At 38.7% G+C, this 27,590-nt stretch overlaps 1 protein-coding gene across 11 annotated transcripts in view; it reads left to right on the top strand.

The window, feature by feature from the left end:
* LOC101168180 (ankyrin-2) overlaps positions 1-27,590 on the top strand; it is a 71,590-nt gene that overhangs the window by 14,218 nt on the left and 29,782 nt on the right. Inside the window, exons 1-33 of one of the 11 annotated variants that reach the window (XM_020702809.2) lie at positions 8,150-8,600; positions 10,044-10,145; positions 14,308-14,406; positions 15,493-15,591; positions 15,670-15,768; positions 15,878-16,063; positions 17,674-17,697; positions 18,093-18,101; positions 18,498-18,596; positions 18,706-18,804; positions 18,919-19,017; positions 19,125-19,322; positions 19,493-19,591; positions 19,714-19,812; positions 19,927-20,025; positions 20,195-20,392; positions 20,521-20,619; positions 20,821-20,919; positions 21,378-21,575; positions 21,686-21,784; positions 22,116-22,214; positions 22,294-22,392; positions 22,490-22,588; positions 22,681-22,753; positions 22,922-22,972; positions 23,978-24,104; positions 24,193-24,271; positions 24,362-24,465; positions 25,453-25,488; positions 25,868-26,092; positions 26,220-26,318; positions 26,788-26,942; positions 27,049-27,260. In XM_020702809.2, coding sequence (XP_020558468.2) covers positions 8,466-8,600; positions 10,044-10,145; positions 14,308-14,406; positions 15,493-15,591; positions 15,670-15,768; positions 15,878-16,063; positions 17,674-17,697; positions 18,093-18,101; positions 18,498-18,596; positions 18,706-18,804; positions 18,919-19,017; positions 19,125-19,322; positions 19,493-19,591; positions 19,714-19,812; positions 19,927-20,025; positions 20,195-20,392; positions 20,521-20,619; positions 20,821-20,919; positions 21,378-21,575; positions 21,686-21,784; positions 22,116-22,214; positions 22,294-22,392; positions 22,490-22,588; positions 22,681-22,753; positions 22,922-22,972; positions 23,978-24,104; positions 24,193-24,271; positions 24,362-24,465; positions 25,453-25,488; positions 25,868-26,092; positions 26,220-26,318; positions 26,788-26,942; positions 27,049-27,260 — 3,696 coding nt within the window. In that variant the 5' untranslated portion in view covers positions 8,150-8,465. Of the gene's footprint in view, positions 1-8,005; positions 8,601-10,043; positions 10,146-13,444; positions 13,705-14,307; positions 14,407-15,492; positions 15,592-15,669; positions 15,769-15,877; positions 16,064-17,673; positions 17,698-18,092; positions 18,102-18,497; positions 18,597-18,705; positions 18,805-18,918; positions 19,018-19,124; positions 19,323-19,492; positions 19,592-19,713; positions 19,813-19,926; positions 20,026-20,194; positions 20,393-20,520; positions 20,620-20,820; positions 20,920-21,377; positions 21,576-21,685; positions 21,785-22,115; positions 22,215-22,293; positions 22,393-22,489; positions 22,589-22,680; positions 22,754-22,921; positions 22,973-23,977; positions 24,105-24,192; positions 24,272-24,361; positions 24,466-25,452; positions 25,489-25,867; positions 26,093-26,219; positions 26,319-26,787; positions 26,943-27,048; positions 27,261-27,590 lie in introns of those variants that run through there. The other 10 variants (XM_020702745.2, XM_020702756.2, XM_020702799.2 and 7 more) reach the window with 10 other exon arrangements.

A 27,590-nucleotide genomic window follows, 5' to 3' on the forward strand; every position in this document is an offset into this window, starting at 1 on the left:
AAGTGTCTGAAACAAAAGCTTTTTGTCTCTGCAAAGAATGTGTTTTCAAAGTACTCTTTCTAGAGCAATGACTTTTGATCTCTCTGACCACAGCGAATGTTTTGACAAGAAATCTGAGATGTATATATGGACTAGAGTGCCCAATCTGCATGATGTCATATGAAATCATGTGATGTCGTATGAAGTCATGTTTGCATAAACTAGCATCATGTGCTGTGACATCATCATTACATAAGGGCACTGATGTCATTTGAAATCTATGACATCAGTAAACCCTGATTCTATTCCTGTTGTCTTTACAATTGTATACATTTACCTCTTGTTGTTTTTCTTCTATTTTTTTATTAATTAGTAATTAACAAAGAACAAAGCTTCCACACAAAAAATAAGAACATTTTAATATGTAAAGTCAATAATAAATAAGTATGTAATCATGAACACCCATCAATCTTCTCTATCTACTCATTCTTTTCAGGATCACAGAGATACAGGCTCCTATTCAAGCCATTGAATGAGATGTTATTAGAATAAAATCAAAGCAATATTTGATCATTGCACCAGATTGTTTGCTGTCTATTAAGGTAAATTAAAAAAAAGTCAAATTTTTTGAATCCATAGAGACATTTTGCATTTTTCAAATCTCGTGCTCCATCTCTGAATAGAATAGAATAGAATAGAATAGAATAGAATAGAATAGAATAGAATAGAATAGAATAGAATAGGTGGTGAGGGGACAGGCTGCTGGCTAAATTATGGACCACCATGGACAACCCTCCCATCCTCTTTACAAAGTGGTGGACAAACAGCAGCTTTTTAGGAGTAGACTCATAACATGGGACTGTCAAGCAGGACAGTTAGAGGCTGACTCCACTCCCAGCCCAGATTTAAAAAAAATTAAAGAACAAAATATTGGCGGGGCTAGGTTAGGTTACAGTCACACTGAGTCTTCCGTATGGAGAGTGATCCAGAACAAAGTGATGCCAGTTTCATCACAGAACTTTCTGTGGAGGTTAAGGATTTTTCTATGCCACCTTCTCCCGAGGCAGGCGCTCATGTTCCAGAACTTTATTGTTTCAAGCCGCTGGCTCAAGACACTGCCTCAACAATGTCCAACGGCGGGGCTGCTGGCACAGCTGAGGGTTTGCAGAATCCCTGTGTCTGAGTGATATAATGACACTAACATCATAGCTAATAATGTCTGATGTATTGAGCAAAGAATCCCGAGTGAATGTTCATTGCAAATCCCAAAAGGAGAGAGTTTGCTGGATTCAATGCCAATTGCACTTGACAACTGTTGCGTAACTTCCACGTCCGACCGTCACACATTCTAAGGTGGCCTGGGCTTTTATGCTAGAGCTGCCAAGCATGACGTGAAACTTCTGAAATGAGATGAGACTTGTATAAGTTAAACAATTGTGAAATTAAACTTTAGTACCTTGTTTTAGCCTCTAAGGGGCAGCACACAGACTGTCTCAGACCATAAAATCAGGAACTTATAAGTTTGACAATCAGGGTCAATGTGAGTTTGTCAGCACATTGCTTAAAAGGTTAAGGGAATGCAGTCGGAAAAGTTTTTTACCACATGAGTTGATAACTGTCACGCAAACCTGCAGAGTACACAATTTTAAATACATTGCTTGACTACAATGTCTAGATTGCAGCACTTGTCCCTGATGAGGTGGTGGAGCATTACCGAAAGGTGCTCAGGGCCTACAACAAAGGACGTACATTGTCCTCAGCATTTCATAAAGTGGGAGTCGATCAGAAACTAAATTTTTTGCAGTGCTGCGGTGGCAGAACTTGCCATTGCAGCCCCACAGAAATACTCAGAGCTAGAACAACTGCACAGTCCAAAAAAGAAGCTCAATGACTTTACAAAGGCTTGCATCGACATAAGTTATGTTGATTTAGAGATTGGAGACACAATTAACACTTTTAAAAAAAGTGGAAAGTTACTACCCCTTGAAAAGGGCAGAAATTAAAAACATTTATGCTCTCGCAGGCCACATAAAATGCCATGGCGGGCCACATTTGGCCCGCGGGCCTTGAGTTTGACACATGTGCCCTATTTGGTCACGCTATAGATCGGGGGCTGCAAAACACTCAATAAACTGTTAACAAGAACACAATTATAACATCTATTATTATCTTATAAGGTATTTGTATAAAATTGCAAATGCTAACAAATACTTTATAAAGGATTAAAAAATGCTAATAAATGTCTTATAAGCAGCTTAATACCACATTATTCATGCTAGTTAATGTCTTATAAGTAGTTTATTAGGGAATATTTAATGTAATTATAAACAGCTTATTTAAACTTGTAAGTCAGTTGTAAGACATTTACGAATGCTAATTAATGTAATTATAAACAGATTAATAAAACACAAGTAGTGCTTGTTAATGTCTTTAACATTAAGCCCGGTTGCTTTGAGAGGGTTGCGTCAGGAGGGGCATCCAGCGTAAAACATTGCCAAGTTTACCGTGCGACTCGTTCGCTGTGGCGACCCCTGATGGGAAAGGCTGAAAGGGAAACAGTGCTTGTTAATGTCTTATAAATGGTTTATTAAAGACTCTTATTATAAAGTGTTACCCAAATCAGTAAGGTGGTAACAAGTGAAATTTTAAGATAACAAACTTAAATTCATTTGCTCACCTTTTTTTCTCACCCTCAAAATAATTAACACAAATATAATAGAAAAAAAAGGAATTTTCTTTATTGTAAAGCAATAGTGTAACTGGCTGAATGCAATCATAAAACATTCCAAGCCTGTAAAAACTTTAGAAGAGAAGGTTCTGAAAAGGAAAAAAACATTCTGCCCTTCATAAATCCTAAATATTTGAAATGTTACTGGACGCTTATTGGCGGCAGAACTTGCCTTGTCAGCACCACAGCTCTATTAGCAGGCAGACCCAGAAGATCACTTAAACACATACTTCTAGTAACTGATATTGCTTTCCGTTTCTTTTTTGTTGTTGCTGTTGTTGTCTTTTCCCCTGTCATGCATAGATGAACCTGTGTGAGACAGCCGAACAGACTCTCACAGGGTTTTTGTGCTGATCTCCAAGTCTTCTGTATCAGTCTTTTAAGGATTCCTAATGGGCCAAATAAAAGCCCTCGGATCTATATTGTGGAAAGTGAACCACTACCTCCCTCCCCGTGTGTTGCATTCTACAGAAACAATATCTCACATCAGCTTTCCTTTAGACTCCTGTCAGTGTAATCTGACCCCTGAGTGAAACTATGCACACTGACTCACACAAACACACTCTTACAATTTGTTAGTTTATAATCACCCAATTTATCAAAACTAACATAAAGGATCAATAAAGGTGGCAATCATGTAATGGCTTATGTAAGTGCACAAGTCTTTGTATGTGTTTTTATCTTTTGATCTCATTGGTCTTTTATTGTTATATTGTGGTCTTTTTTATTATATTTATGCCATTTTTAGGCAAAATCAAAGAAACTGTGTTGTTTTCTAAGACATAGTTTCTGCAAAGCGGCAGTACTTCATCAGAACTTTGTCTCTGAGTTGTGGGTGTGACTGTTTGAGCAGAGTAAGCCCACCCGAGCTTCTCATCATCCCTTTGTTATTATGCTCTCCTGCTAGCTTACAGCCCCTCCCAACCCCAACTTAACATTACCGGAACAGCAAAAATCGCAAGCTATATTGGAGCTATTCAGCTGTAAAGTTTTGAGCCAGATGCCAGCTCGGACGAGGAAAACAAAGACGTACACGGATCTCTTGTCTGCTTGTGGATGCATCAGAATGAAGCAGAGCAGGAAGCTTGTGGCCTGCCAATTATAGCTTCTATCTCACAACTACAAGCTTTTTCAAAGGACATTTTTCATCTGTTTCTGATTCACAATGATTTTAACAAAACCAAAAAATACTTAAATGCAATTTTAGCTTTTTTTTTGGTAAAACAGTACAGACCAAAAGTTTGGACACACCTTCCCATTCATTTGAATGAGAAGGTGGTCTGTACTGTATATATCCACCATCTTAAGAGAAATGCCACAAGAACATGTTAAAAAAAACACCCCAAAAAAATCTTTCATTGGAGTGGGTCTTTAAACCAGTCCGTGGGCTAGAAAAAGTGGGGGACAACTGTCTTAAATTATATACGCTACTGACTGTATTGTAAAAAGTAGAATTGGGAATAAAAGCTTCTCCTGGGCAAGTTTTTATTGCAATTTTTAGATTTTAACCTTGGTTATCTGCAGCTGATTACCTGGGTCAGACGTGTGTTCCCAATAAAAAGCTACAATGGCGGGTTAGCTTGAAAACCATGAAGGACAATGTCCTTTGACGTCTGGAGTTCAACCCCTGTGTCTTAAAGGGTCTATATCATGCTTTTCTTAAGCTTTTCAGGGTAAACAATATCCATATATTGGCTCCCTTAAGAACTCATTTTTTTTATGAAATTTGTTATTTTCTCAGTTTTATTTTGCTACCCAGAAGTAAGAAGACTCGATCTTTGAGGCACCGGCTTTTGCTCCTTGTGGGTGCTGCCCATTTCATGACATCTTTCTAGAGTCGGCTTTGGCACAAAAACAAACAACGTGTCTTGGCTCTGCGGAGAAAGTGTGCGTGTGTGTGTGTGCTGACTTGATTCCAGACTCCGTCTCTAAAGGGTCGAAGTGTTTGGGTGTACTACGAATAGCATTAACCTTAATGGCAGGGGTGTCAAACTGCTCTCGGGGCCAAAATCCAAAACACGCTGATGGTCACAGGCCTAAAACTAAACTTTTTTTTAAACATAAATATGAATAAAAATAGAGTGAAAATATTACTCTGGAATAAATCAACTTAAACCTGAAATAACTTCTATTTTCCCTCCATAAAAATATATCCTATCAAAATGATAAAAGTTAGAAATAAAGTAAATGTTAAAAGAAAAACATAGACATTTCTTTACTCTTATGTCAGCAGCTGATCAGAATTGAGTATTTACACAAGCCACGGTATAACGTAACATTAAGTTATAGATTGGCTGTATACCTCACTGGGTTGAGGAACCAAACTACCTATCGATTTGCCAGGTTAAGACACTCAGCTTTACAGTACCTCAGTTTGTAAAAGCTATCTATATTGGTATAATTTTTATTCAACTTTTTTTATCTCTTTAGAAAAAGAGATTTTGCATGTATCCCCAGCAGAGGGCGCTAGTGACGCCTAATTGTCACAAACTCATTTTCATTTTAACAGCAGGATTGCCGTGTAACTAACTTAAACACTCTGGATTAATGCTTCAGGGTAAAATATGTCTAAACTGCATTACACAGCGGTGTGACTCTGCAAATCTTTCCCATTCATAATTACTAGCAGGGAGAAATGTTGTTGACTGAAGTTGTGAAGCACATTAGGCAGGATGTGTTAACAGAAATAGAAGTGGGAGGTGCGTCCCTGTTTCTGCTGCTGAAATTTCAGACTGCCAACATAGCTCTGCTGACAGAGACAGAGGAGACCTTGGCAGCAATCCCCAGGTGGTGGAATCACACAAACACACACAAACACATATGTGAGCATGTCAAACTAAATTCCATCAGCTGCCAATATGGAGGGCAGACTGAAATTAGAATATTTCTGTCCTTGTAGCTTGCAAATGTTCTTCTTCTGAGTAAAGGTCAGTGTTGTGTCTCACATAAAAATAATTATTTTATGACTTAAAGTGAAAAGGCTGGTGTTAGTGAAACCAAACATATGCATCAAACAGCTGTAGAGTGCACCACCCTCCCATTTTCTGTCCTAAAGTGCACCTCTGTCGCTCCGGATGTAGAGCATTGTCACAAATTCAGAGAGCAGCTGTGCTGCAGGAGTCAGCTGGCTGCTGGCATGCCGTTTCCCTAAACCCCTTTGGCATTAAAACACTTTCCTGTGGCTGCAGGTCGTGCATTCAGTAGCATCCACATGCACACTTGTGCCGGCCTGCACAAATCCCATTTTGCAGCTGCATCTGGAGGGGATCATTCCCCTGCGTGGATGTGTGTTTGTGCATGCTGTGCTATGTAATGAGCGAGGGGATGGTTTTGTTCTCATTATCCATCGGGCCGTTTTTCAGATGTTGTCTCTCTTCTCCCAAAGCCTTTGCTCCTGCAAAAAGTACATGTAAATGTGAGGAAACCCAGCTCCCATTTTCTGGTCTTCAGAGGATTTATTTTTAACCTGGAGAGGAAGGAAAAGGATACAACAAGTAAAAAGTGGAAACTTTTTTTTTTTGGAGTCTTTTAGTTGAAGATTTTGGACGATCATTAACTTAGTGGTTTTATAGGAAATAATCCGAGAATTGTGTTAAATCTTTACACTGCGTGTGGCTTTAAGAGTTTTTCTTATGAGAAACTTTTGGTTTTTGGCAAAAATTACGAGGAAAGTCACTAAGCTGTTTGAAAATGGCCCATGCTGCTGCTCATCTGAAGAAAGCTCGTGAGCTGGAGCAACATGCAGACTACCAAGCGCTGCAGAAAGCCAGAGAGAAGAGGAGGCGGCGACGGGAAAGAGCTGAGAGAAAACGCCTGGTAAAAAGTGTAGATGTCAATCGTGTCGTTCATCTTGGATAACTCTCATTTTCACACAGTTATTAAAATTTTTACTGTTCTTATGCTGCTTTTTTTCATGGTTACAAACCATTGTGTTCATTTTTCAACATTAAACTTGTCTGAAGAGCATCTGTAAAGGTCCCTTGCTGAAGTCTGTGGATGATCATCAACATCTCTATCTTCGCGTCGTTTCTACTTAAGCACAACCACACTGCTTTCTTTTTTCAAGCTTCACAGGTTGCCCTTAGTCAGCCTGACAGTCCGTGCAGACGATAAACCCTGAATGGCCCTCAACTATACGGGACAGGAACACCAGAAGGGCAAACTGACGCAGGGCTTAAGTGCTCTGACCGTGTGCTTCAATCTGCCGTGTTGCAGCCTTTTATTTATCTACAGTAACAAATTGCCATTTTTGTCTTTTTTCCTAACATAGTCTAAATATAAAATCAGATTAAACATGTTTTGGAAAACCTGAAAGGAGCAGGGTTATTGAGCGATTAATGACTGCTGAAGTGGGATTTATTAAAATCATAAAAGTCATATTTAGAAAAATCCTGCTGTGATCCATCTGAAGTTAGATCAGCTTTCATTTGGTCTGTCTTTAGATATTTACTTTGATTGGAAATAAGATTATTGGGAACTAGTCAGAGAAATCATTTGAAAATGATTAGTTTCAAATGTGAACACATAACTGGATCAGTTATGTGGTGGGGTCCATACATTTGTTAATAATATATTTTAAAGGGGAGCACTGAACCATTAAAGTCCAACTGTTATTTTTAGATATCTTTTCTAAGCCAATTATGATTATGATGTTTTTAACCAAAGCCAAGAATCCTGTGTCGTTTTCTAGGACATAGTTTTCCAGAGCGGCTGGAGTTCGCCTCTGAGTTGTGGGCGGGACAGTTGGTGCAAAGCAACCCCGCCCCCCTTTACCTTTTTTTTTTTTTTTGCAAAGCAGAGCAGGGAGCTTGAGCCTGCCCAATGTATTTTCCACGTCACACATAAGCTCTTTTCCAGGTGGGATTTTTTTATCCATTCCTGATTCACAACGTTTTGAATACAGAAATACTCAGAAATTGACTTTTAAGCCTAATTTTCTTTAAATATGTCCACCAACATAAAAAAAGCAGCAAGAACATGTTAAAAACACCACTTAACACAATTCTCATTAGAGTGGGTCTTTAGCGGTACTATTATAATTCATTAAGACCTTCAAGACAAGAGATTTAGTACTTTTTCAGTAAAATGTCTCTTTCAGACAGTACTATGTGTACCAAAGTATAACTAAGAGAAAGCAAAAGAGATCAAAACAGATATTAGTTTAGCATTAACCAAAAAGTTAAGGCTTTAGTAAATATTATTAATATTTAGTCCATCTGTTGATTTTATTTTTTGTGCATTTCTAAAGCGTTCCTGGCAATGCACTCCACATTCTGACTAACCCAGCTGTTGCAGCCCTTGATCTGGCCACGTGCAGCAGAGGTCCAGGACCTGGTAGAACTGATGACCTAGAGGAGTAAAAATAGACAAGACGAGATATACTGTGAGGGTTAAATGTTTATGTATGCAGTTGTTAACCTACAGAGAGCGAAGTAGAGGTAGGGTAGGCAGGAAACAGACAGGCAGAGCCAGCAGGGAGGAGAAGGCTGAGACAAATTATATATGGAATATAGACAAGCGACCGGTTGTTCTAAAAAACCAAGAAGGAGAATTTTCCAGAATATTTAGAAGGTCTGAACGAGGGGTTTAATGTGAAGTTGTGCAGGAAGGTTGCAGAGAGTTATAATGGAAAAGCTTTTACCGCAGGATACAGAGTGAAAGGCTACAAAGAAGGACTTTAATGGATCAAAACTTCTAGAATGTCATTAAGTGAGTAAAGAAGAGCCATGGTTTTCAGATTCTGAGTTGGATTGTAACTATGGGTAATGCAGCAGCTTGTAAAGCCTGTGGTTCAGATAAAGGCTCAAAGACTGGTGAAAATGACAATGACTTAAACCTAAACAATGATTACTACAAGGCTGCTGACTTTGGGACCGAAGTGGATAATTTACTGGTAAGAAGAAAGGGAAAAAAAAGTTTCCCTGCTTTGTTTTACTTTTGCTGCCTTGATGCCTTTAACCTTGTGCTATCCTAGGCACTTTAACGTTGGGAGTTGGGTCATCTAGACCCACTAGACAGTGCGCTGAACCTTTTTTCTTCACTGATTTGTGATCTTCACTGGTGTCCATGGATTACATGAAATCTGTCCACCTTTATCCACCTTTGTCATGGTAGGGAGAACATGTCAAGGTAAGGGTGGGGTCATCTAAGATAGCACAAGGGTTAAACCACTTTTCTGCTTAAGGTTTGTTGTGACTTTGCTCACGCTTGCATGCGCTCACATTGTCCTAATATGTTTGGCCTTTGTAAGGGGCGGGTCCTTAAGGTGATCATGTTCCTGACCTTACAAGTAAGACCCTGCTGGGTCTGCCTGACACACAAATACCTTAAAAAAACAAACAAATCAATAATGCAGAAGTTTGCAGGTGGTTTAATTTTAACTAAAAGTTTACATCCGGGGTTTTATTTCCCAGCAAAACTTAATTCACTTTAGTTTATTTACAAAGCCCTAGTTCATAGGGAGGTTTTTCTAAAAAAAAGAAAACACACAACAAGCAAAAAAGCATCAAACTGAGCTATAGTTTTACAATTGATATAGGTCAATTTATTCTAGATAATAATCTGAATCAATCCAGTAAATTCCATAAATGTCATTTTTATAGAATAAATAAGTTAATAAATAACTGTATTCCTGATTACTAATAAGCATCAAAAAAGTCATTCGCTACTGGTTATTAGTCAAATGATGTCATTTTTTACATTGGGGCTAAAAGGTTATGTTAAATTAGAGCCTTAGCATTTTTTATGACAGTTTTTGTAACATTTAAAAATAAGTAAATGCATATAGAAAAATAACCTTAATATTTGCTGCAACTCTTAGAGGTTTGGGCTCTGAACTCTGGCAGTGTTTGGGGGAGATATTTTTGGCTGCTGCGTGGTATGCTAGAGTGGAATGTTAAGGGGGTTTGGATTTTAAAGACTGTTTCGAGAAGTAGGCCACGTGGAGTCATGGATCTGTAAAGAGGGAGTTAACATTCCAACTAGTTACAGAAACCCAGTTTTTCATATACTTTCACTTTTTTTTGGTTTGTTTTATACAGCAATTCATCACATTCTTTAGTGTGAGGTTTGCAGGTAGCATTTCCTGAGGAGTTGTGCATGTTGGTTTTGTAATCTGTTTTGTGGAGGGATGTGTCACGGTTTAAGGGAAAATGTTTACATTTGGTAAAAAACCACACTATAAAGAAAATTGTCTGTTTGAGAAGAATCAAATCCAAATGAATGACTCGTGCTGAAACCCCCCATGGTCTGGAGGTGTTGCTTGTTTTGTCAAAAATGATATTTTGCCTGTTTCCATTTCTGAAATGAAACCCATTTTTCTGTCTGTCTCCTTCAGTCTGACAGCAACACAAGTTTCCTCCGTGCTGCTCGAGCAGGAAATACCGACAAAGTCCTGGAATTCCTCAAAAATGGAGTTGACATCAGCACCTGTAACCAGGTTAGACACACATTTACTAGCTTCAGCACAAGTTATAATTAAAGTGGATGTGATTGTAATTCTGCAAATCCATAGACATATCAAAGAACTAATGACTAAGAGAACAGAATGAATGATGACCCTCAGAATGAATGATGAAAATGCAAGAACGTCAAAAACAGACCAGCACATGTGTCATCTGGCCCGTCTCCATCAAACCCACTTCCCTGATCATCCCTGGGGGGGGGGTCTGTCAGCTGACACCCCCACCCACCTTCAGCTACATTATACAGATCAGTGCGGAGAGCAGAGCGTGAAATTCTTCAGCCATCATCCCTCAGTGATTTAAAGCAGTCATAAGACAGCCTAAAGAAGGATGTTGGCTTCTCGGATGGTGACACACGTGTTGCAATCTGGTGTTCATATTTACACGGACCTCCTGTATAATTCTACTGCAAATTAAAAGCAGCTATTTATACACGGGCATGTGATTGGATGGTTGCCAGGCACTGGCAGGTGCCGGCCCATCATTCCATTGTTTGTTGCTATGGACACCAGCTCTTTTGTTTAGGGCACACAAACACGCACACATCCTCTGTCCTTTAACAGGGCAGTGCTGCCCTTCCAAGTATTTCACACAGTCAGATGATTGAATTTGAGACTTTTGTCAGGTGACCAACATGTGATGGACATTCTCGCCTATATCCTCAGTGGGGCCTGTCCCAAATGGAGACCCTGTTAGCTCATTTTTTGATGGTATCAGAAGGCTGTGATGCACTGACATGCATAAAAACATAAAAGCCTAAACGTCTATACATTCAATATAAAATTAAGTGAGTTTATTTGACCGCAAAATAAGTAAACTGGGAAAAATCCCAATTTTTCAATGATTTCTTTAAATGCTTATTAATTGCATATTTTCTGGGGTGGGGGGGGGGGGGGGTGTACAAAGTCACTTCAAGCTTAAAGTTTGTGTTATCGGCTGTAAAATTAATAGTCTGAGCCTGAAAATCAGGCTCAGACTGTTAATTGCATGAGCATGCATGAGGAGAACATCAGCTCCACGCATGGGATTTGATGGGACTTCTTGCTGTGCGGTGAGAGTGCTAACCGCCACAGCATTATTATTTTTATTTTTATTTTTTTAAAGACATAGAAACGTGAAAACTAAAGCAATCTTTAAAGCAGCTTATTTAGTGCAAATACTAGTTAATAGATTTGCTTGTAACTGAAAAGTGTGTTTTAAAATGCAAAACTAAATTCAAGCATTTATATTTATTCATCTTGTTTTGTGGATTTGCGCTGTTTAAATCTGGTAAGAGTTGGAACCACAGTAGTTGTGTCCAATAAAAACTGAGGAGTCCAATCCTAGAAAGCAGATACCTTCTGGATGCAGCCAAGGTCTGGTGCCAAAGGCAGGAGGCTTTCCTGCTTTAATAAAAAAATAAGGAGAGTCCCAGTCATACGACAATGGACCTCTATAGCACAGATTTTATAGAAAGACATCTTTTCATAAAATCCTAATCTCAGATTTTCCATTGGATCTGTGGACTGCAGGAGAAACACGTCTAATTTCCTTTTGGTTTTAGTTTCAAACATTGAATAAGAATTCAAGAGGATGCATGAGCTATATTTTTGTGAACCGTTATGTTCCAAAATTATGAGTCAGGTTTTCCCCGTAATCTATTTCATTGTTAATCCCTAGTGAGTGATATTGCTTTTTTTTTTTTAATCTGCATGCCTTTTCTCTCCTCTCTGCCAAATCCATATGACACTTGGGGTGTCCTTGAAGCAACATTGTGACCACATATAACCATGTGTGATCATGTTGAAGGTCAGTGGTCAAATGGAGCTCAAATATTAATCTGGGTTGGACGGAGCCCAACAGTTTTTGTCCTGAAAGTGGAGCGCAAAGCAGCGTCCATTAGCTAAATGAAGCTTTTCTCCGCAGCTTGACTCTGAAGAAAAGGAGCTTTAGACCATTTGAGTCTGAGAGTCTACATATGTGTGGTCCTCTAATGGCTGATTTATGTCTCCTGGCTTATTCAGTGGTTATAAATGTGGTGCAGACTTTTTTTTTTTTTTGCTGTGTCACAATCCACCATGCAGAAAAACTGATGCCATCATCATAAAGCATCTGTTTAAACATTTGGATGAGTGACAGTGCAACAAAAATACAAACAATGGAAAAACAAAATTCCTTTCACAATGACAATGAAATCCAGGAAAGATTCAACATGTTTAACATTGGCTAGATTCTCTCGTGTTTTTCTACTGCCATGCTTTTGTGCAAACATCACAAAAAGATTATTTATCAATTTCAGAAATGAGAAATAAACTGCAAAAAAAGTAGCCAAAAATAAGGAAAGAACACTAATGTCAAGAAGAAAATGACAAGAAAGTAGTAAAATAGGGTTCCACACAAGGATTCAAAAAGGAAACTAAAACAACTAAATATTATATCAAATTACTAAAAGCTCAATGTTATACAGCCCAATAAGTATCTTTTGCTATAGTTCTGAGCAAATTGCTTGAATATTTTTTAGTTTTTATGTACTTGCAGTTCATTTTGATTAGGAGCAAAATGAGAACAAAATGAGAAGACCATCTTTAAACATGTTGGTCCTTCTTAATAAATCCTCCATAAAATCTAAAACTTGCACTTTTTCTGAGAACATAAATCTAATTTTCTGTTTCCAAACTAATGATAACGAATGACAGTCTAACATGTTGAACTTTAAAAAAATATATCCTTAAAACTGAACCAAAAGTTACAATGCTATTTGAGTTTCTTTGAGTTTGTAAATCACGTTTTTCTATTGTCAAGAGTATGGAGCAAAATACTTCTGACTCATTATAAAAATAATTACCATAAATATCTTAAAACCTGGAAAAACATCTTGAACGTCCAAAAAAAACTAGGTTTTAAGTCTTTGCAAGTATCAAATAGTTTGGATGTTTTTAGAATCTTTTTTGTTATCTATGTCTTTGTAATCAATTTATTTTACAGCTCAGTCATGCTGTGTCATTTTCTACCTTTTAAAAGGGTTATCATAAGTCACTCAGAAAGAAAACCCACCCTAACAGCTTTGGCCTTTGAAGATTCCCCACTTTTCTCTTTGACAGCTTGACATTTTCAGCAGCTCCTAAATGTAACTATGTTGGCGTGTATCCTTCATGTCTCTATGACAGTGCAGAAATATTACACCGTCTTGGCCGTCTGGCCTTTGCCAACTCAGGACGCAGGAGAGGGGATGTGTCTCTATTTTTGATTGGTAAGAGTGTGTGTATGCACATGCTGCAAATGGACCAGGGAGGGAAGTGGTGAAGGATGTGGGTCCATGGCACTTTCTCTCCCACATTACATCCTCTGGATCTGGCGGACGCAAATCTCGATCTGGATCTTTCAAGGGGCAAACAGTGAGGACCAGCAGAGATAGTAGGCGAGGACTTAAAAGGGATCTTCGTTTTCTTTAAAGCCACGATTTGAGAAACTGTGATAGATCGGAAAAGCAGGGAAAGACAGACTTGCGGTTTAAGATACCACTTTACCTTCAGGATGGAGGAAAACAATGATGAGGTGAACCTTTCTTGTGCGCTAAATGCAAACATTTGTCTCAGTTGAGCTTAGTTTGGAGAAGTTTTGACTGTAAAATATTTATCCTGTTCTCCTTTGAGTCTGATGACACTGAAACCTTTGATGTAATGCTCAGACGGAGGATGCCAGAGGGGAGGAAAATGTGTTCTTTTGGTGTCTATATGAGCTGCCAAACCCATTTTTACAAATATCATTCTTCTGATTTCAAGACAAAGTTGGGAAATGAAGCCTGTTTTTTGAAAATGTCAACTACAGGCTTGCAGTTAATGTTCAGATAATGAGTAGACTAAAAATAATGACTAGATATGTTCCATAATGACCTATAATGTAGTGTTGCACAATTTACTGAATATTTTCAGAAGGACACTTTTTTTTGCATAATTTTAATTTTATTAGCATTCATAGAAGACAAATAATTTCTTTCTTATTTAACATACCCAGTGAGTATGTCCAAATGTCCAAGAAATCTAGAAATTCTGGAATGACTGAATGTTGTTTTTAAAAGTTTGAACAATTATTAAGGTTTCTGCGATCTTGGTTTGAATGGAAGACGCTAAATGCACAGTATTTGTTTGGTTCTTCCAGAATGGACTCAATGCGTTACACTTGGCAGCTAAAGAGGGACACAAAGATTTGGTGGAAGAACTGCTGCAGAGAGGAGCACCTGTAGACTCAGCCACCAAGGTAATCGCGTGGGAACACAGGGGTCTTCTTCATGCAGAAAGATCATTGAGTGGAAAGAAAAAACAAGATTTTAGTAACAATACCAAAACTTTAGTTTTAACAAATCACACTGTGTTCATGGAGGTTCTGCATTTAGTCAAAAGACACAAGAGAAAGACATCTCGGTGTGTGTCATGCTGCTTGGCCAGCTGCTCACTATCGGTGTTTAAAGACCTCATGCATCACCTTTAAAAGCTCATGAACAGCTGACACAGATAGTGTCAACATGCTGCTCGTGTCCTTGGACTGACATCGATATGTTGTGTGGCATTCTGCACCATTTCAACACTTTTGTTTTTAAAAAGAAATCCAGCTTGGACACTGAATGCAAATAACAATTTAACTCCACATAAGTGCAATAATTCTTCTTCTGAAAAGGTTTGAACGCTGCAATATTCATATTTATATTTTTTTTGTACTTTTTGTTATCTAATTCAATGCTCTTCTTAAATTTTTGTCTTGCTCCATATTCACCCTGATCTGAGAGATGCCAAAGAAAAATTCCGATGTACTGTATGTGCAAACGGCAATAAACCTTGAACCTTGAAATGTTAAAATGCGGCGCGCTCAAAAAAGAAAAAAATTGAATACCTCTAGGCAGCATTTCTTCCCCTTGTACCCCGTTTTAAAGGGTGAAATCAACCTCTGCTCTGCTGCAGATCTTTACCTCTGATGATATTGTGGCCAAAAAGCCTCATCCGAGGTGCAATAGATGTACAAAAGGAATATTGCTCATCCCGTTTTTAGAACTTATCGCAAACCTCACATGCCTTTGGAATTGTTTTCTTTTTCACTAAATCTTATGGATGTCACTACATCTGTTTTGTAGCTTTTTTGCTTAGCTGAGAGGACTTTTTTTGTGTGTGAAAACAGCAGTTGATGCTTTCACAGGTCTTAAAGGGCATTTTGAATTTTAAAGTCAGAGATTACTGACTCCATCATAGTCTATACTTGCTCTTCTTTCAGTCAGCTCTTTTTTCAAAGAGCTTATATGCTTAAAGGCTGTGGATTCTATTGTTTCTCTTAACCCTGCTTTCTTTTTTGCAGAAGGGAAACACTGCTCTTCATATCGCCTCACTGGCTGGACAAAAAGAAGTTGTAAAACTCCTGGTGTCAAGAGGAGCGGATGTCAACGCTCAATCACAGGTGGAAAGTGTTACTATAAAGGATTATAGAAAGTAATGTAAGTTTGTATAATAAATGTCTGCATTTGAACCGTTTCAGAATGGCTTTACACCACTCTACATGGCAGCGCAGGAGAATCATTTGGAGGTCGTGCGATATTTTCTGGAAAATGAAGGGAACCAAAGCATTGCAACAGAAGTGTGTTTAAGCAAAAACCCAGAATTCATCAAGGTTTTTTACCTTTAACTGATTAGTTGCACAATCATTCTTCTAACTTTTTCTTTTTTTTTTTACCTTTGCCCTTTAGGACGGCTTCACTCCACTTGCGATCGCTCTCCAGCAGGGCCACAACTCCGTAGTGTCCCTCCTGTTGGAGCATGACACCAAAGGGAAAGTTCGCCTGCCAGCCTTGCACATAGCAGCCCGCAAGGATGACACCAAGTCTGCAGCGCTCCTGCTTCAGAATGACCACAATGCTGATGTTCAGTCCAAGGTGAGGAAGCCTAAAAAAATGATGGTATTTAAAGACCTACTCTGATAAAAATGGTGGTTTTGGTGGTTTTAACGTGTTTTTGTGGCATTTTTCTCATTATGGAGGACATACGTAAAGAAAATTAGGCTCTATTTTTAGTATTTTTTGTTCAAATTGATGTTAATCAGGAGCAGACAAAAAATGCAGTTTGAAAAAGAGTGTATTTGTGACGTAGAAACTACAAGAAACTACTCCTTTCTGATGCATCCACTTGGAGACCAGTGTTTTTCAACTGGTCTCCAAGGTCATAACTGGTCATAACTGATCTAAAAACATTTACCATCTCCAGGAAATCAGCTCTTTGTTCATCCAAACAGGCCCTGATAAAACACTGAGTAGTTAGGAATATTAATGATCGTAAAATACATTTTTCTTTGTGTTTATTCGATTCTATTAAAGACATTTTGATAAGAATGACTGTACCGCGATTTAGCCGTAGCTTCAGACGTTTTTGGAAAAGTCCCTCCCCCCCTTTATCTGTCTCCACCAATTGTTCTTGGAGGCTTAATCACACGTCATCAGTCTGACCAATCAGAAGTGCTTAAAGTCTTCACTTCCTTGTCATGAGTCTGCTCATTAAGTCGCTCAATTCTAACAAAAATACCAGCTAAAGCTCGTCTTTAGCGGTGTAGTTTTCCACAGAATCCGGTAGTGAACAAAACCATGAAGCTCAGAGAAGCAAGTCTATCTGCGATCGGCGGCTGTTTGGACTACATCTCCCATGATGCATTGGGTTAAAGTGACAGCATCTCAGCGCACAATGAATCTCCGTTGTTAAACGTCTTGAAACCACAACGAACACACATCAATCAGTTTTTATATCTGCTAACTCAACTTTTATTACATCTTTTAGAAAAAACAGCTGCAGCTTCCAACTTTTTCTGCCACAATAATTATCACAAAAAAAGCATGTGAGATTGCGGAGGGGCTGTAGATCAATGCAGACTATGAGTTTCTCGTTTTTTTTATTTTTGGATGCTGGTGTGCCTGGAGATTTTTGTCAAGGTTAAAGTGTGCCGTGGCTCAAAAAAGGTTGAAAAACACTGTTGTAGACGACTAGATCCATGTACATCATCTTCTTTTGCCTCATCCCAGATGTTATCTGGTTCAAAGCTGTTCGGCTGGATGGCTCTAAAATTGCTCACCGTTTTTGTTGCACTGGTAATGTTAGGTTGGGGATGTGAAGAGCAGCTGGAAGCACGAAAACAGAGAGCTCACAGCAACTGGGAGGGGAAGGGGGGCGGGGTTCCTCTATGCCAACGATTCTGCCCAAAACTCAGAGGCAAATTTTTTTTGAACTATTATCGCTCTGCAGACACTAAAAAAATGATTTTTTTAAATTTTGGCTAAAAATTGTATAATCATAATTAAAAGACAGCTGGGAACACTTTGAAAAAAGCTCCAACCTGACATAAAGTAAAAAACAATCATGAAATAAAATGTCAAAACATTTTCAAATTCTTTTTCTTTTTCATTATTTACTTTCATGTAGTTTCTCCTTCCCTGTCAAAGTTGTTTCCCTAACGATCCTACATCCTATTCCCCTTTTTCTCTTTATGCATCGTAACCAGATGATGGTCAATAGAACCACAGAGGTATACAGACTGGTCTTCCCTTCACCTCATTTTGTTTTAGCCCTCCTGACCATCTCTTTCAGCCTTTCTGTCCTAACTCTTTTCCAATGTAGAAAACTCCTGCACGTCAGATTTGGGTATCATGATTCTGGTTGCATGGAGCTCACTATGCTGTACCACAAGTTGCATGGCTGACTTTAAAGCATCCTTTTTAAGTAAAAATGTTAAAACACATTACAAATGACATGTTTTTCATTTAAGCAGATTCATTTATGCTTCACAGTAAACAAAACCAGTTGATTTCACTTTTTTTGTTTAAGAGTCTTTTTCTCAGCATGTCACCTGTTTTTCTATTCTGAAACACTTTATCTTTAAGTTAACTGTGTTTTTTAATTAAATTGCACCCTGTCTCTCAGAATGGGAAGGTAAGGAGTTCCCCGTCCCACGATTGTTAATTGTAGATGTTTGTATTGCTCACAGCTAAATGTTCGTTTGTACATTCATTTGTGTAAGCAGATATAGTTTCTAGTTGTGCATTATTTTGTAATTTGTCTTTTATTTAAATCTTCTTTTAACTTGTCAAAAAGCTTTATTTTTTTCCTCATTTTTTTGTTTTGTTTTTGCACATAGTTGCTGTTAAATGGAAGCTCAGTTGGGAATGAACACGGCATGTGCCACATTGTTTTATTTTGCAGAAGCATGCGTTTTTGTCAGCATGCTGACTCTTCCTTCATACATGAATTTACCACAGATAAACCTTCTTGCTTTCCTTCCTGTTGTCTCACTATTTGCTCTGTATTCTCCTTGTCTGTCATAAATAGAGCGGTTTCACCCCCCTGCACATTGCTGCTCACTATGGCAACGTGAATGTCTCTACCTTGTTGCTGAACAGAGGAGCTGCTGTGGACTTCACAGCCAGGGTACAGCCAAAACATTTTCCTCTCTTCCTGAGAATAACATTTTCGAGAAATGAAAGATAGCTATTAACTCAAGTTTAAAACGTTTGTTTTTATTTCTTTATTTTGTCAGAATGGGATCACACCTCTTCATGTGGCATCCAAGAGAGGAAACACCAACATGGTGGCTCTGTTGTTGGATCGAGGTGCTCAGATAGATGCTAAAACAAGGGTGCGGTGTAATTCAGCATGAGCAGTTATTCAAACTTCTCAGTTTTATTTAAATGGGTATGTAGCTCGACTGACTCCATATTATAAATGTCCTTGTGTGTCTATGTGACCACAGGATGGTCTGACACCCCTGCACTGTGCGGCCAGGAGCGGACATGACCCAGCAGTGGAGCTTCTGCTAGAAAGAGGAGCCCCCATCTTAGCTAGAACCAAGGTTGGTTACAGTCGGTTCGGGACGATTTCAATCTTTTTTCTTGGACATTTTGATTCTGAAATAGATGCTTCACTTTTTTTTTTACCTCTCTCTTTGCACTCATCCAGAACGGGCTGTCTCCACTGCACATGTCGGCTCAGGGAGACCACATAGAGTGTGTGAAACTCCTGCTGCAGCATCAGGCGCCAGTTGATGACGTTACGCTTGACTACCTCACAGCGCTGCACGTCGCAGCTCACTGTGGTCACTACAGAGTCACCAAAGTCCTCCTGGACAAAAAGGCCAATCCTAATGCCAGAGCATTGGTAGATATTTTATAGAACTACTGTCTTGTTAAAAGAGCTTATCCCACATTTTGTAGTACAGTTTTTTCCCCACAACTCAGGAAATGTCAAATTTTGAAATAAATACAGAAAATGGAACTGTCTAGTGCTATTTTTCCCAGCTGTTAAACTTCCCTTGTTTTCTGTGCCAGAATGGTTTTACTCCTCTCCACATCGCTTGCAAGAAAAACAGAGTGAAAGTGATGGAGCTTCTTGTTAAATATGGTGCCTCCATTCAGGCGATCACTGAGGTGAGCTTTGTTTTTGTGTGACTTTCGGAGAAACGTGCAGAAGCACAGAACTTTTGCTCTTTCTGCTGTTGCACATTTGAACTCAGTGCCTCTCTTCTTTCCCACCATCTCATTGGATTCAGTCTGGACTGACACCCATCCATGTAGCAGCTTTCATGGGCCACCTCAACATTGTTCTGTTGCTACTGCAAAACGGTGCTTCTCCAGATGTCCGCAACATAGTGAGTAACAGTTTGTTCATTTTTCTTCTCCGCTCAATTTTTGGCATTTTCTCCAACGTCGATTTCGATTCCCCAATGCATCAGTGTCTGAATCTTTAATGCTTTGCATGTCAGCGGGGTGAGACGGCTCTCCACATGGCAGCCCGGGCAGGACAGATGGAGGTAGTTCGCTGCTTATTGAGAAACGGAGCCCTAGTGGATGCCGTGGCAAGGGTGAGTTGGCTGTTTGCATCATCAGGCGTATTTTCATTTAGAGTAATGAAGTAGATTCAATGCATTAAATTACCGGTACATACGAGCATTTTTGATCATAGGGCTACTTTAAATGATTGCCTTTTTTTTCCCCCTCCCTTGCTAAAATGTTGGTGCCCCAATACCACAGGAGGACCAAACTCCCCTCCACATTGCATCTCGTTTAGGGAAAACCGATATTGTCCAGCTTCTGCTGCAACATATGGCCCACCCTGATGCTGCCACCACAAACGGCTACACTCCCCTCCACATCTCTGCCAGAGAGGGTCAGGTGGAGACCGCTGCTGTTCTGCTGGAGGCCGGAGCCTCACACTCTCTGGCCACCAAGGTGAGCAGAGAAGGACACGTGGCTTCCATGTAGAAAGATTGTGCGCTTTAATCATCTAAAACTAACTGAACAAAAAAAGAAATAACAAAGTCTGATAAGTCTTTTTAATTTCTTTTCTACCTGAGCAGAAAGGATTCACTCCCCTCCATGTAGCAGCAAAATATGGAAGCCTTGATGTAGCCAAGCTTCTCCTTCAACGCAGAGCTCTTCTAGATGATGCTGGCAAGGTGAACCAAAGATGAATGATTGCACATCATCAGATCATTTCAGAAAGCTATTAAGTGGACAGGAAACTGCAATTACTGATGATTTATTGTTTAAGTTTGATAGATTTTGAAAAAAAAAAAAAAGAATTAGAAATGCTACCTGATCCCAGGAAACTAAAATCCATACATCCACCTTTTTATATATTTTATATATTCTTATAGAGCGGCCTGACTCCACTGCATGTAGCAGCTCATTATGACAACCAAGAGGTGGCTCTGCTGCTGCTGGATAAAGGAGCTTCGCCTCATGCCACTGCTAAGGTCAGTCAGAAAGATTCAATTTTTTTAGTACGTAGCTTTTATTCCAAACTTTGCTGTGTTGATAGTATTGTTTAGATATTTAATTTAGCTTAGAAACTGATTAATGTTAAATTGATCCTTACAAAATTCATTGATTTTAAGTAATTCTTTAGATTTTTTTCAGGCAACAAAAATATTTAATTATTTTTATCCAAGAATTCATAAAAATGAAGCAAGTTTCCCATTTTCTTCACTTTATTCCAATATTTATGTAAAAGTGTTTAATAGACCATAATACAATTGGGCTGTAATTACAAACTTGAAAGTAAATTAGGTTTTTTTATGGTACACAAATTATAGATGGAATTAAATCAGGAACTTCTGAAGCAGAGTTAAAGAAAAATAATTATTTTGCTTGTAATACCCAGACCTTGACTTTAACTGATTGATTGTAACAATTTATCTCATGTCTTTTCCAGAATGGCTACACTCCTCTCCACATTGCAGCCAAAAAGAACCAGACAAACATTGCTTCAGCGCTGCTGCAGTATGGAGCAGAGACCAATGTTTTAACCAAACAGGGGGTCAGCCCTCTACACCTGGCATCCCAGGAGGGACACGCGGAGATGGTCAACCTGCTGCTGAGCAAAGGAGCACATGTCAACACTGCCACTAAGGTCAAACACACAGTTTGTTTTGATTAATGTTAATCTTTTAAGACAGTTCTGCGTGGAAATGGATAGGTTTGCATTTCCTTTTCAATACATCTGTCCTTTACGTGTTTCAGAGTGGACTGACTCCATTGCATCTCGCAGCCCAAGAGGACAGAGTCAATGCAGCAGAAGTTCTGGCCAAACATGACGCCAATTTGGATCAGCAAACTAAAGTACTGCATTAGTGCATTAGTCCACAGCTAAACACTCACAGAAAATGATCAAAACATATTACTACACATGTGCACATGAACAATATTACTCTCTAAAATATTACCTCTTTTACTGTCTTTGCTGATGGTCTTCACGTGTCTTTGCAAATCTGCCACCTGCTGGCTCTTTGGGGGTATTGAAAGCTTTGATGGGAAAGTTTTTCTTTTTCTTTAGAAACAAGTAATGTCAGATCCGATTTTATTTAAAGGCGTTCTTATTGTCATAATTAAAAGACATACCGGACATGATTAAAGATAATAAACATTTCTCCCTCTTTATCTTACACTGCAGCTCGGATACACTCCCCTGATTGTGGCATGCCATTATGGAAATGCCAAAATAGTTAACTTCCTCCTACAACAAGGTGCCAGTGTGAATGCCAAAACAAAGGTAACAATCACACCTTATATCTGAATCTTACATGCAATCTTACATGCTATCCAACAAACTACCGGTTGTCTTTCCTTAGAATGGCTACACTCCACTTCACCAGGCAGCACAGCAAGGGAATACACACATAATCAATGTTTTGCTTCAGCACGGGGCAAAACCCAACACCACCACAGTGGTAAGAAATGAGAAATGCCTGAAAATGCTCTTGTTATTATGTTTTGATGTTGTTCTTTTTTTACTGAACTCTATCAAATGCTGCTTTTGTCGGTTAGAATGGGAACACCGCACTTTCGATTGCTAGACGTTTGGGTTACATCTCTGTGGTGGACACACTCAGAGTTGTCACAGAGGAGGTCATCACTACCACAACGGTGAGCCTGTAACAACTTTCAGACTCGCAGCTCACTCACAGAAATACTATAAAAAGTATTGCTTGTTTGTTCTTTTTTCTATTATTGGTCAGACGGTCACAGAGAAACACAAGCTTAATGTCCCAGAGACCATGACAGAGAACCTTGATGTCTCAGATGAAGAAGGTGAGACTATAATTTCCCAAAATCTTTAGTATGCTATATTTATAGTCTTTATAAGCTCAGTTTTTCCAGGCAATAATAAAAAATAAAGCTATACCAGTAGAATGTGTTAAGTCATCTTAAATGGTGTAATTTTTAAGGATTCAGATCTTAAACTTGTATTTTTGATAGCACTGAGGGTGGAAGACGAACCATTATGTGAAATGAGTGTGGAGCTGGAAGGTACATCAGAGTGGATGTTCTCTGTCCGCCGTGTGTGCAGTGTTACCTTTATTTTTGTTTAAAAATACTAAAGTTGTCCGATAAACCATTTTAAGCAGAGATCTTTAACTCAAATGAGCTGGGGGGAGGGGCATTTTCACTAGAGGGCCACATCGATGTTTGGGTAACACAAAAAGGAGAGAACATTTTAAAAATGTGTTTAAGATTGTTTAAAAGATAAAAACTACAAAGTGCACATTAATAGGTAATTCTGAAAGCTAACTGAAGCCTTTATTGAACAAAAATGAGGCAAACTGGCTCTCCGTGTGGGGAGAATGCTTTTTAAACTAAAAGAATTGGAAATGTTTACTAAACTAGAAAATATATTTCAACTTTAAGCTCTAATTATCTCTAGACCACAATACAAAATGAGTTCAAGGTTTTTTTTATTAGTTTTTTTAAATGTATTTTCTGTTATCACCTTCATTCTACCTTGTTCGTCTAAGTTATTGTAGAGAATGAATATCAACTGGCCTTCTGCCCACTCCCTTTCCAATATCCCTAAGCTGTTTTATTAGAAACAATATTAATTTAATTATTTTTGGTTTTGTTGTGGTTGTTTAAGCTCTGTTGCTGACATTTTTTTTCCACTTTTGTTATTTACATATTGGAAATAAATTCGAAAAATGAAGAAAAATAAAACATTAAAAAAAATGTCTAAACGGCTACAAATGAGGGAGGCATTTGATACCTCAGCTTTAAATCCCATGTTACTGTGTGTAGTGTTTGTATATCATGATATAAAATTATTTAATTCTCCTAGTTGGATCCTAAACTTGTGAAATTCAGAGTTTGTGTTCTTGCACCTGACTAACAAGTGCCAAAACTAACCAACAAATGCCTGAGATTGGTTATATTTGAAAACTACACAATGCTTGGTTTTATGCCACTGCATCTTGTCCGCTTTGAAGTTGATGTTAACGTATCAGTTGCTCATAAAGTTGTGCTGGATGTCTGTTTTTGAAGGTGAGGACACAATGACGGGTGATGGAGGAGAATACCTGAGAGCCGAGGACCTTCGAGAGCTGGGAGACGACTCTCTGCCAGGACATTATCTGGATAGCTTCAGCTATATGAGCCACAATTTGGACAGGTTACAAGCGACACATGGACACTTAACAGAGTTGAGCTGTTTATAAGGTTAATACAAGCAAACCCTCTGAAATGGTGGTTTTTAACAGGCCCCAGCACACTCCCATTCACCAAAGTTTCCATCAGAGAGATGGGGTTCTCATTGAAGAAGTTTGGACAAGCCACCAGGTGGGGACAAAGTACTCAAAAAGTGTTTGCGGTTCCACAATGTTTCCTTAGACTCCAACTGACCAGTGGTTTTCTTTTATTGGTCCGCAGGTGTCTGCGCTGGCCAGAGAACACGACAAGGAGTCATTTCGCCTGAGCTGGGGCGCTGAGCACCTAGATAATGTGGTGCTCTCTTCCAGTCTGCTGCATTCTGGGTACAAAACCACACATGCATTATGGCATGCAGTTTAAATGTGTAGAAATTAGAAAAAAGTTTTTTTCAAAAGCCAAGATAAACATAACTTAGTTAAGCGTGGCTTATTTAAATTCACATGTTAAAAGAAAAAATAAAGACATTGCTCATAATGACTGTGATAAAGCTACTGCTGCACCCTTTGTTAGTCTTTGACATTGTTACTAATTGTTACTAATGAAGAATAATTTTACTTTAAAGGGATGAAGAAACAAATGGAACTTTTGCAAATGTTTTGATCTGAAACGCAACTTCACAGAAACTTGCAGGGGGAAAAATCTACTAAATGTACTCATCTTCACAGATAAACTTTTGATGTATATTATGTGAGGTTCACTCAAAAGTACAGTGTGATAGTGACACTTATTAAAACATTTTTAGCATTCTCCACATTTTCACGTTTTGATAAGCATTTGGATTCAGTTTGAGGGGCTCTGTCTTTATGTAAATTTTTGGCTTCTGTGCTTTAACTGTTAACTATTTTTGTTCGTTCTTGTTTGTTTGATATTTGTACAGCCCAGCCACATGTAAAAAAATGGAAGGGAGGAATCTGAAGCACAATAGTGTTAAATTTGAGGACATCGGACAACAGTTTGCTTTAATATCATCACATTTTGAATCTGCTTTATAATAGCTCTTTTACAAACAAAGCCCTCATGGACTGGTATTTTTATTTTGAAATCCTAACCCAAATCTTATATTTTTACACTTTTTAATATTTTATCTTTATGAAGTTAAATTTACTTCTGTTTTCTCAGTCCATTATATCTGTCTCCTTCCTTCTTTTCTCCTTTTTTGTAGCTTTGACCTTTTGCCTGCTTAGATTTTCTCACTTTTTCTTGTTTGTTTTTTTTAATTTATTTTCTTTGTACATGCTGTCCTGTTGCTTTACTTGTCATACTTTTTGGTATTTGTGATTGTGAATGTGTGTGTTGTACTCTGCTTCTAGCCATTCTTCTCCATGCCTAGACCATGACAACAGCAGGTGATTCTTTTTTTTAATTTTCCCTTTTTGCTACCTTTTCTTCCTATCACTATCACGCTCCTTCCGGTTGCCATAGTTTAAGGATTTCCTTACAAACCTTTTGCATGGTTGTAAAGCATGATCTTGTATGTGTTGCCTGGGGATGACACTGTGGACATGATGTTGCGCAGTCTCTGGATTTTGGAGATACAGGCAAATACTACCAATACTCTTTTTTATACAGTAGCTTTAAATATGTCTCCAAATTATGGCTTCTTCGTGTGCATTGATGCTGTATGCAACAGTTTTGATCTTTTAAAAAAAAAATCTGTGAAAACATCTTAGTTTTTTTTCTTCTGTTGATAGGTAAAAAAAGTAAACAAATGTTTTTCCTTTTCAGTTTCCTTGTAAGTTTTATGGTTGATGCCAGAGGCGGAGCAATGCGAGGTTGTCGCCACAACGGCCTGCGAATCATCGTCCCACCAAGGAAGTGTTCTGCACCTACACGGGTGACATGCAGGCTGGTGAAGAGGCATCGTTTGGCCTCCATGCCCCCCATGGTGGAGGGGGAAGGGCTTGCCGGTCGAATCATAGAAGTCGGACCCACCGGGGCTCAGTTTTTGGGGTACGCCGCGCGAGTTCAGGGCCGAACGCTTGATTTCGTGTAGCTGTTTGTGTGGGTGTGCTTACACAGTTGTGTGGTGTGTTCATTCTTTCTTCTCCACTTCCCCCGCGTGCTGCATATGGATCAGTAAGCTCCACCTTCCTACAGCTCCTCCCCCTCTGAATGAGGGTGAGAGCCTGGTCAGCCGCATTCTGCAGCTGGGTCCTCCAGGAACCAAGTTCCTCGGGTAGGATCATATAAGGGGAACTTCCTACTTCCTTGGATTCCTGGTCACTTCCCCTATCATAAACTATGTTCCCCTGTTTTTGTTATAAAATGTACTTATCTATTATTTTTTATATGTGTTCCTCCTGTTTTTGGTTTCTTTTTTGCTTCAACTTGAGAAAGATGTTTTCATGTCTTCCTGTTAGATGTTGAGTCTTCATGCTTTTCTCAGTTCACAAATACTCATCATTATCTTAATTTGGATTTTGCCCAATCAATGTTATCTTTTTTTTCTTTTTTAATTTTCTCTTACAGTGTTTCTTTTTGTTCAACGAGCATGAAAAACTCACATTTAAATTTTGTTTTATTTTAGTTCTGTGAGATCATGCAAATCCAGGCTATACTTTTCCCTAAAGTCATCACTGGTGTCTTTCTACCACTTCCCTTTTTGCTAACTTTTATATTGTTCTACTTGTTGGACCATTTTTTAGGCCAGTGATTGTCGAGATCCCCCATTTTGCGGCTCTGAGGGGCACAGAGAGGGAGCTTGTGATCTTACGGAGTGAAACAGGAGAGAACTGGAAGGAACATCATTGTGACTTCACCGAAGAAGAGCTGAACCAGATCCTCAACGGCATGGATGAAAGTAAGGATACTGGTTCATAAATGCAAACAAACACAGTCATAAATCAAGAAAAGCACAAAAATTAATGACCCAGTATACATAAAACACACATCTCTGATTTTTTCAGAACTCGATTCTCCAGAAGAACTCAAGAAAAAAAGAATATGCCGTATCATCACCAGAGATTTCCCACAGTACTTTGCTGTGGTTTCGAGGATAAAGCAAGACAGTAATCTGATTGGTCCAGAGGGTGGGGTCCTCAGCAGTACACTTGTACCCCAAGTCCAGGCTGTCTTCCCTGAAGGTGCTCTCACCAAGAAAATCAGAGTTGGGCTTCAGGTACAGTTTTTCCAGTGTAATAGTTTTTACTTTTTTGTAAAACTTTATGGGCCTATTACCGGTAGCAGATGTCAGTTTTCACTTTTTGCGAATAAACATCCAACCTAAAATGTCATTTTAGACAATGTGTGTGACAGCTCATCAAAATGTTAGTCCTTGAAAATTGTCTTACTATGAAATGTATTGGTTTTTGTACCCCATTCTTTACCCCTATTTTTTTATTTAGATTTAAAAAAAATCATAGGCTCCTCGTGCAGCTTAAACTACAAAAGAAGACCTAACAGAAATACAGAAACACCAGTCCTTTGTCCAACATATTCTAGAGTTTTA

The sequence above is a fragment of the Oryzias latipes genome, chromosome 1, assembly GCF_002234675.1.
Source record: "Oryzias latipes chromosome 1, ASM223467v1".
NCBI classification, from domain to species: Eukaryota; Metazoa; Chordata; class Actinopteri; order Beloniformes; family Adrianichthyidae; genus Oryzias; species Oryzias latipes.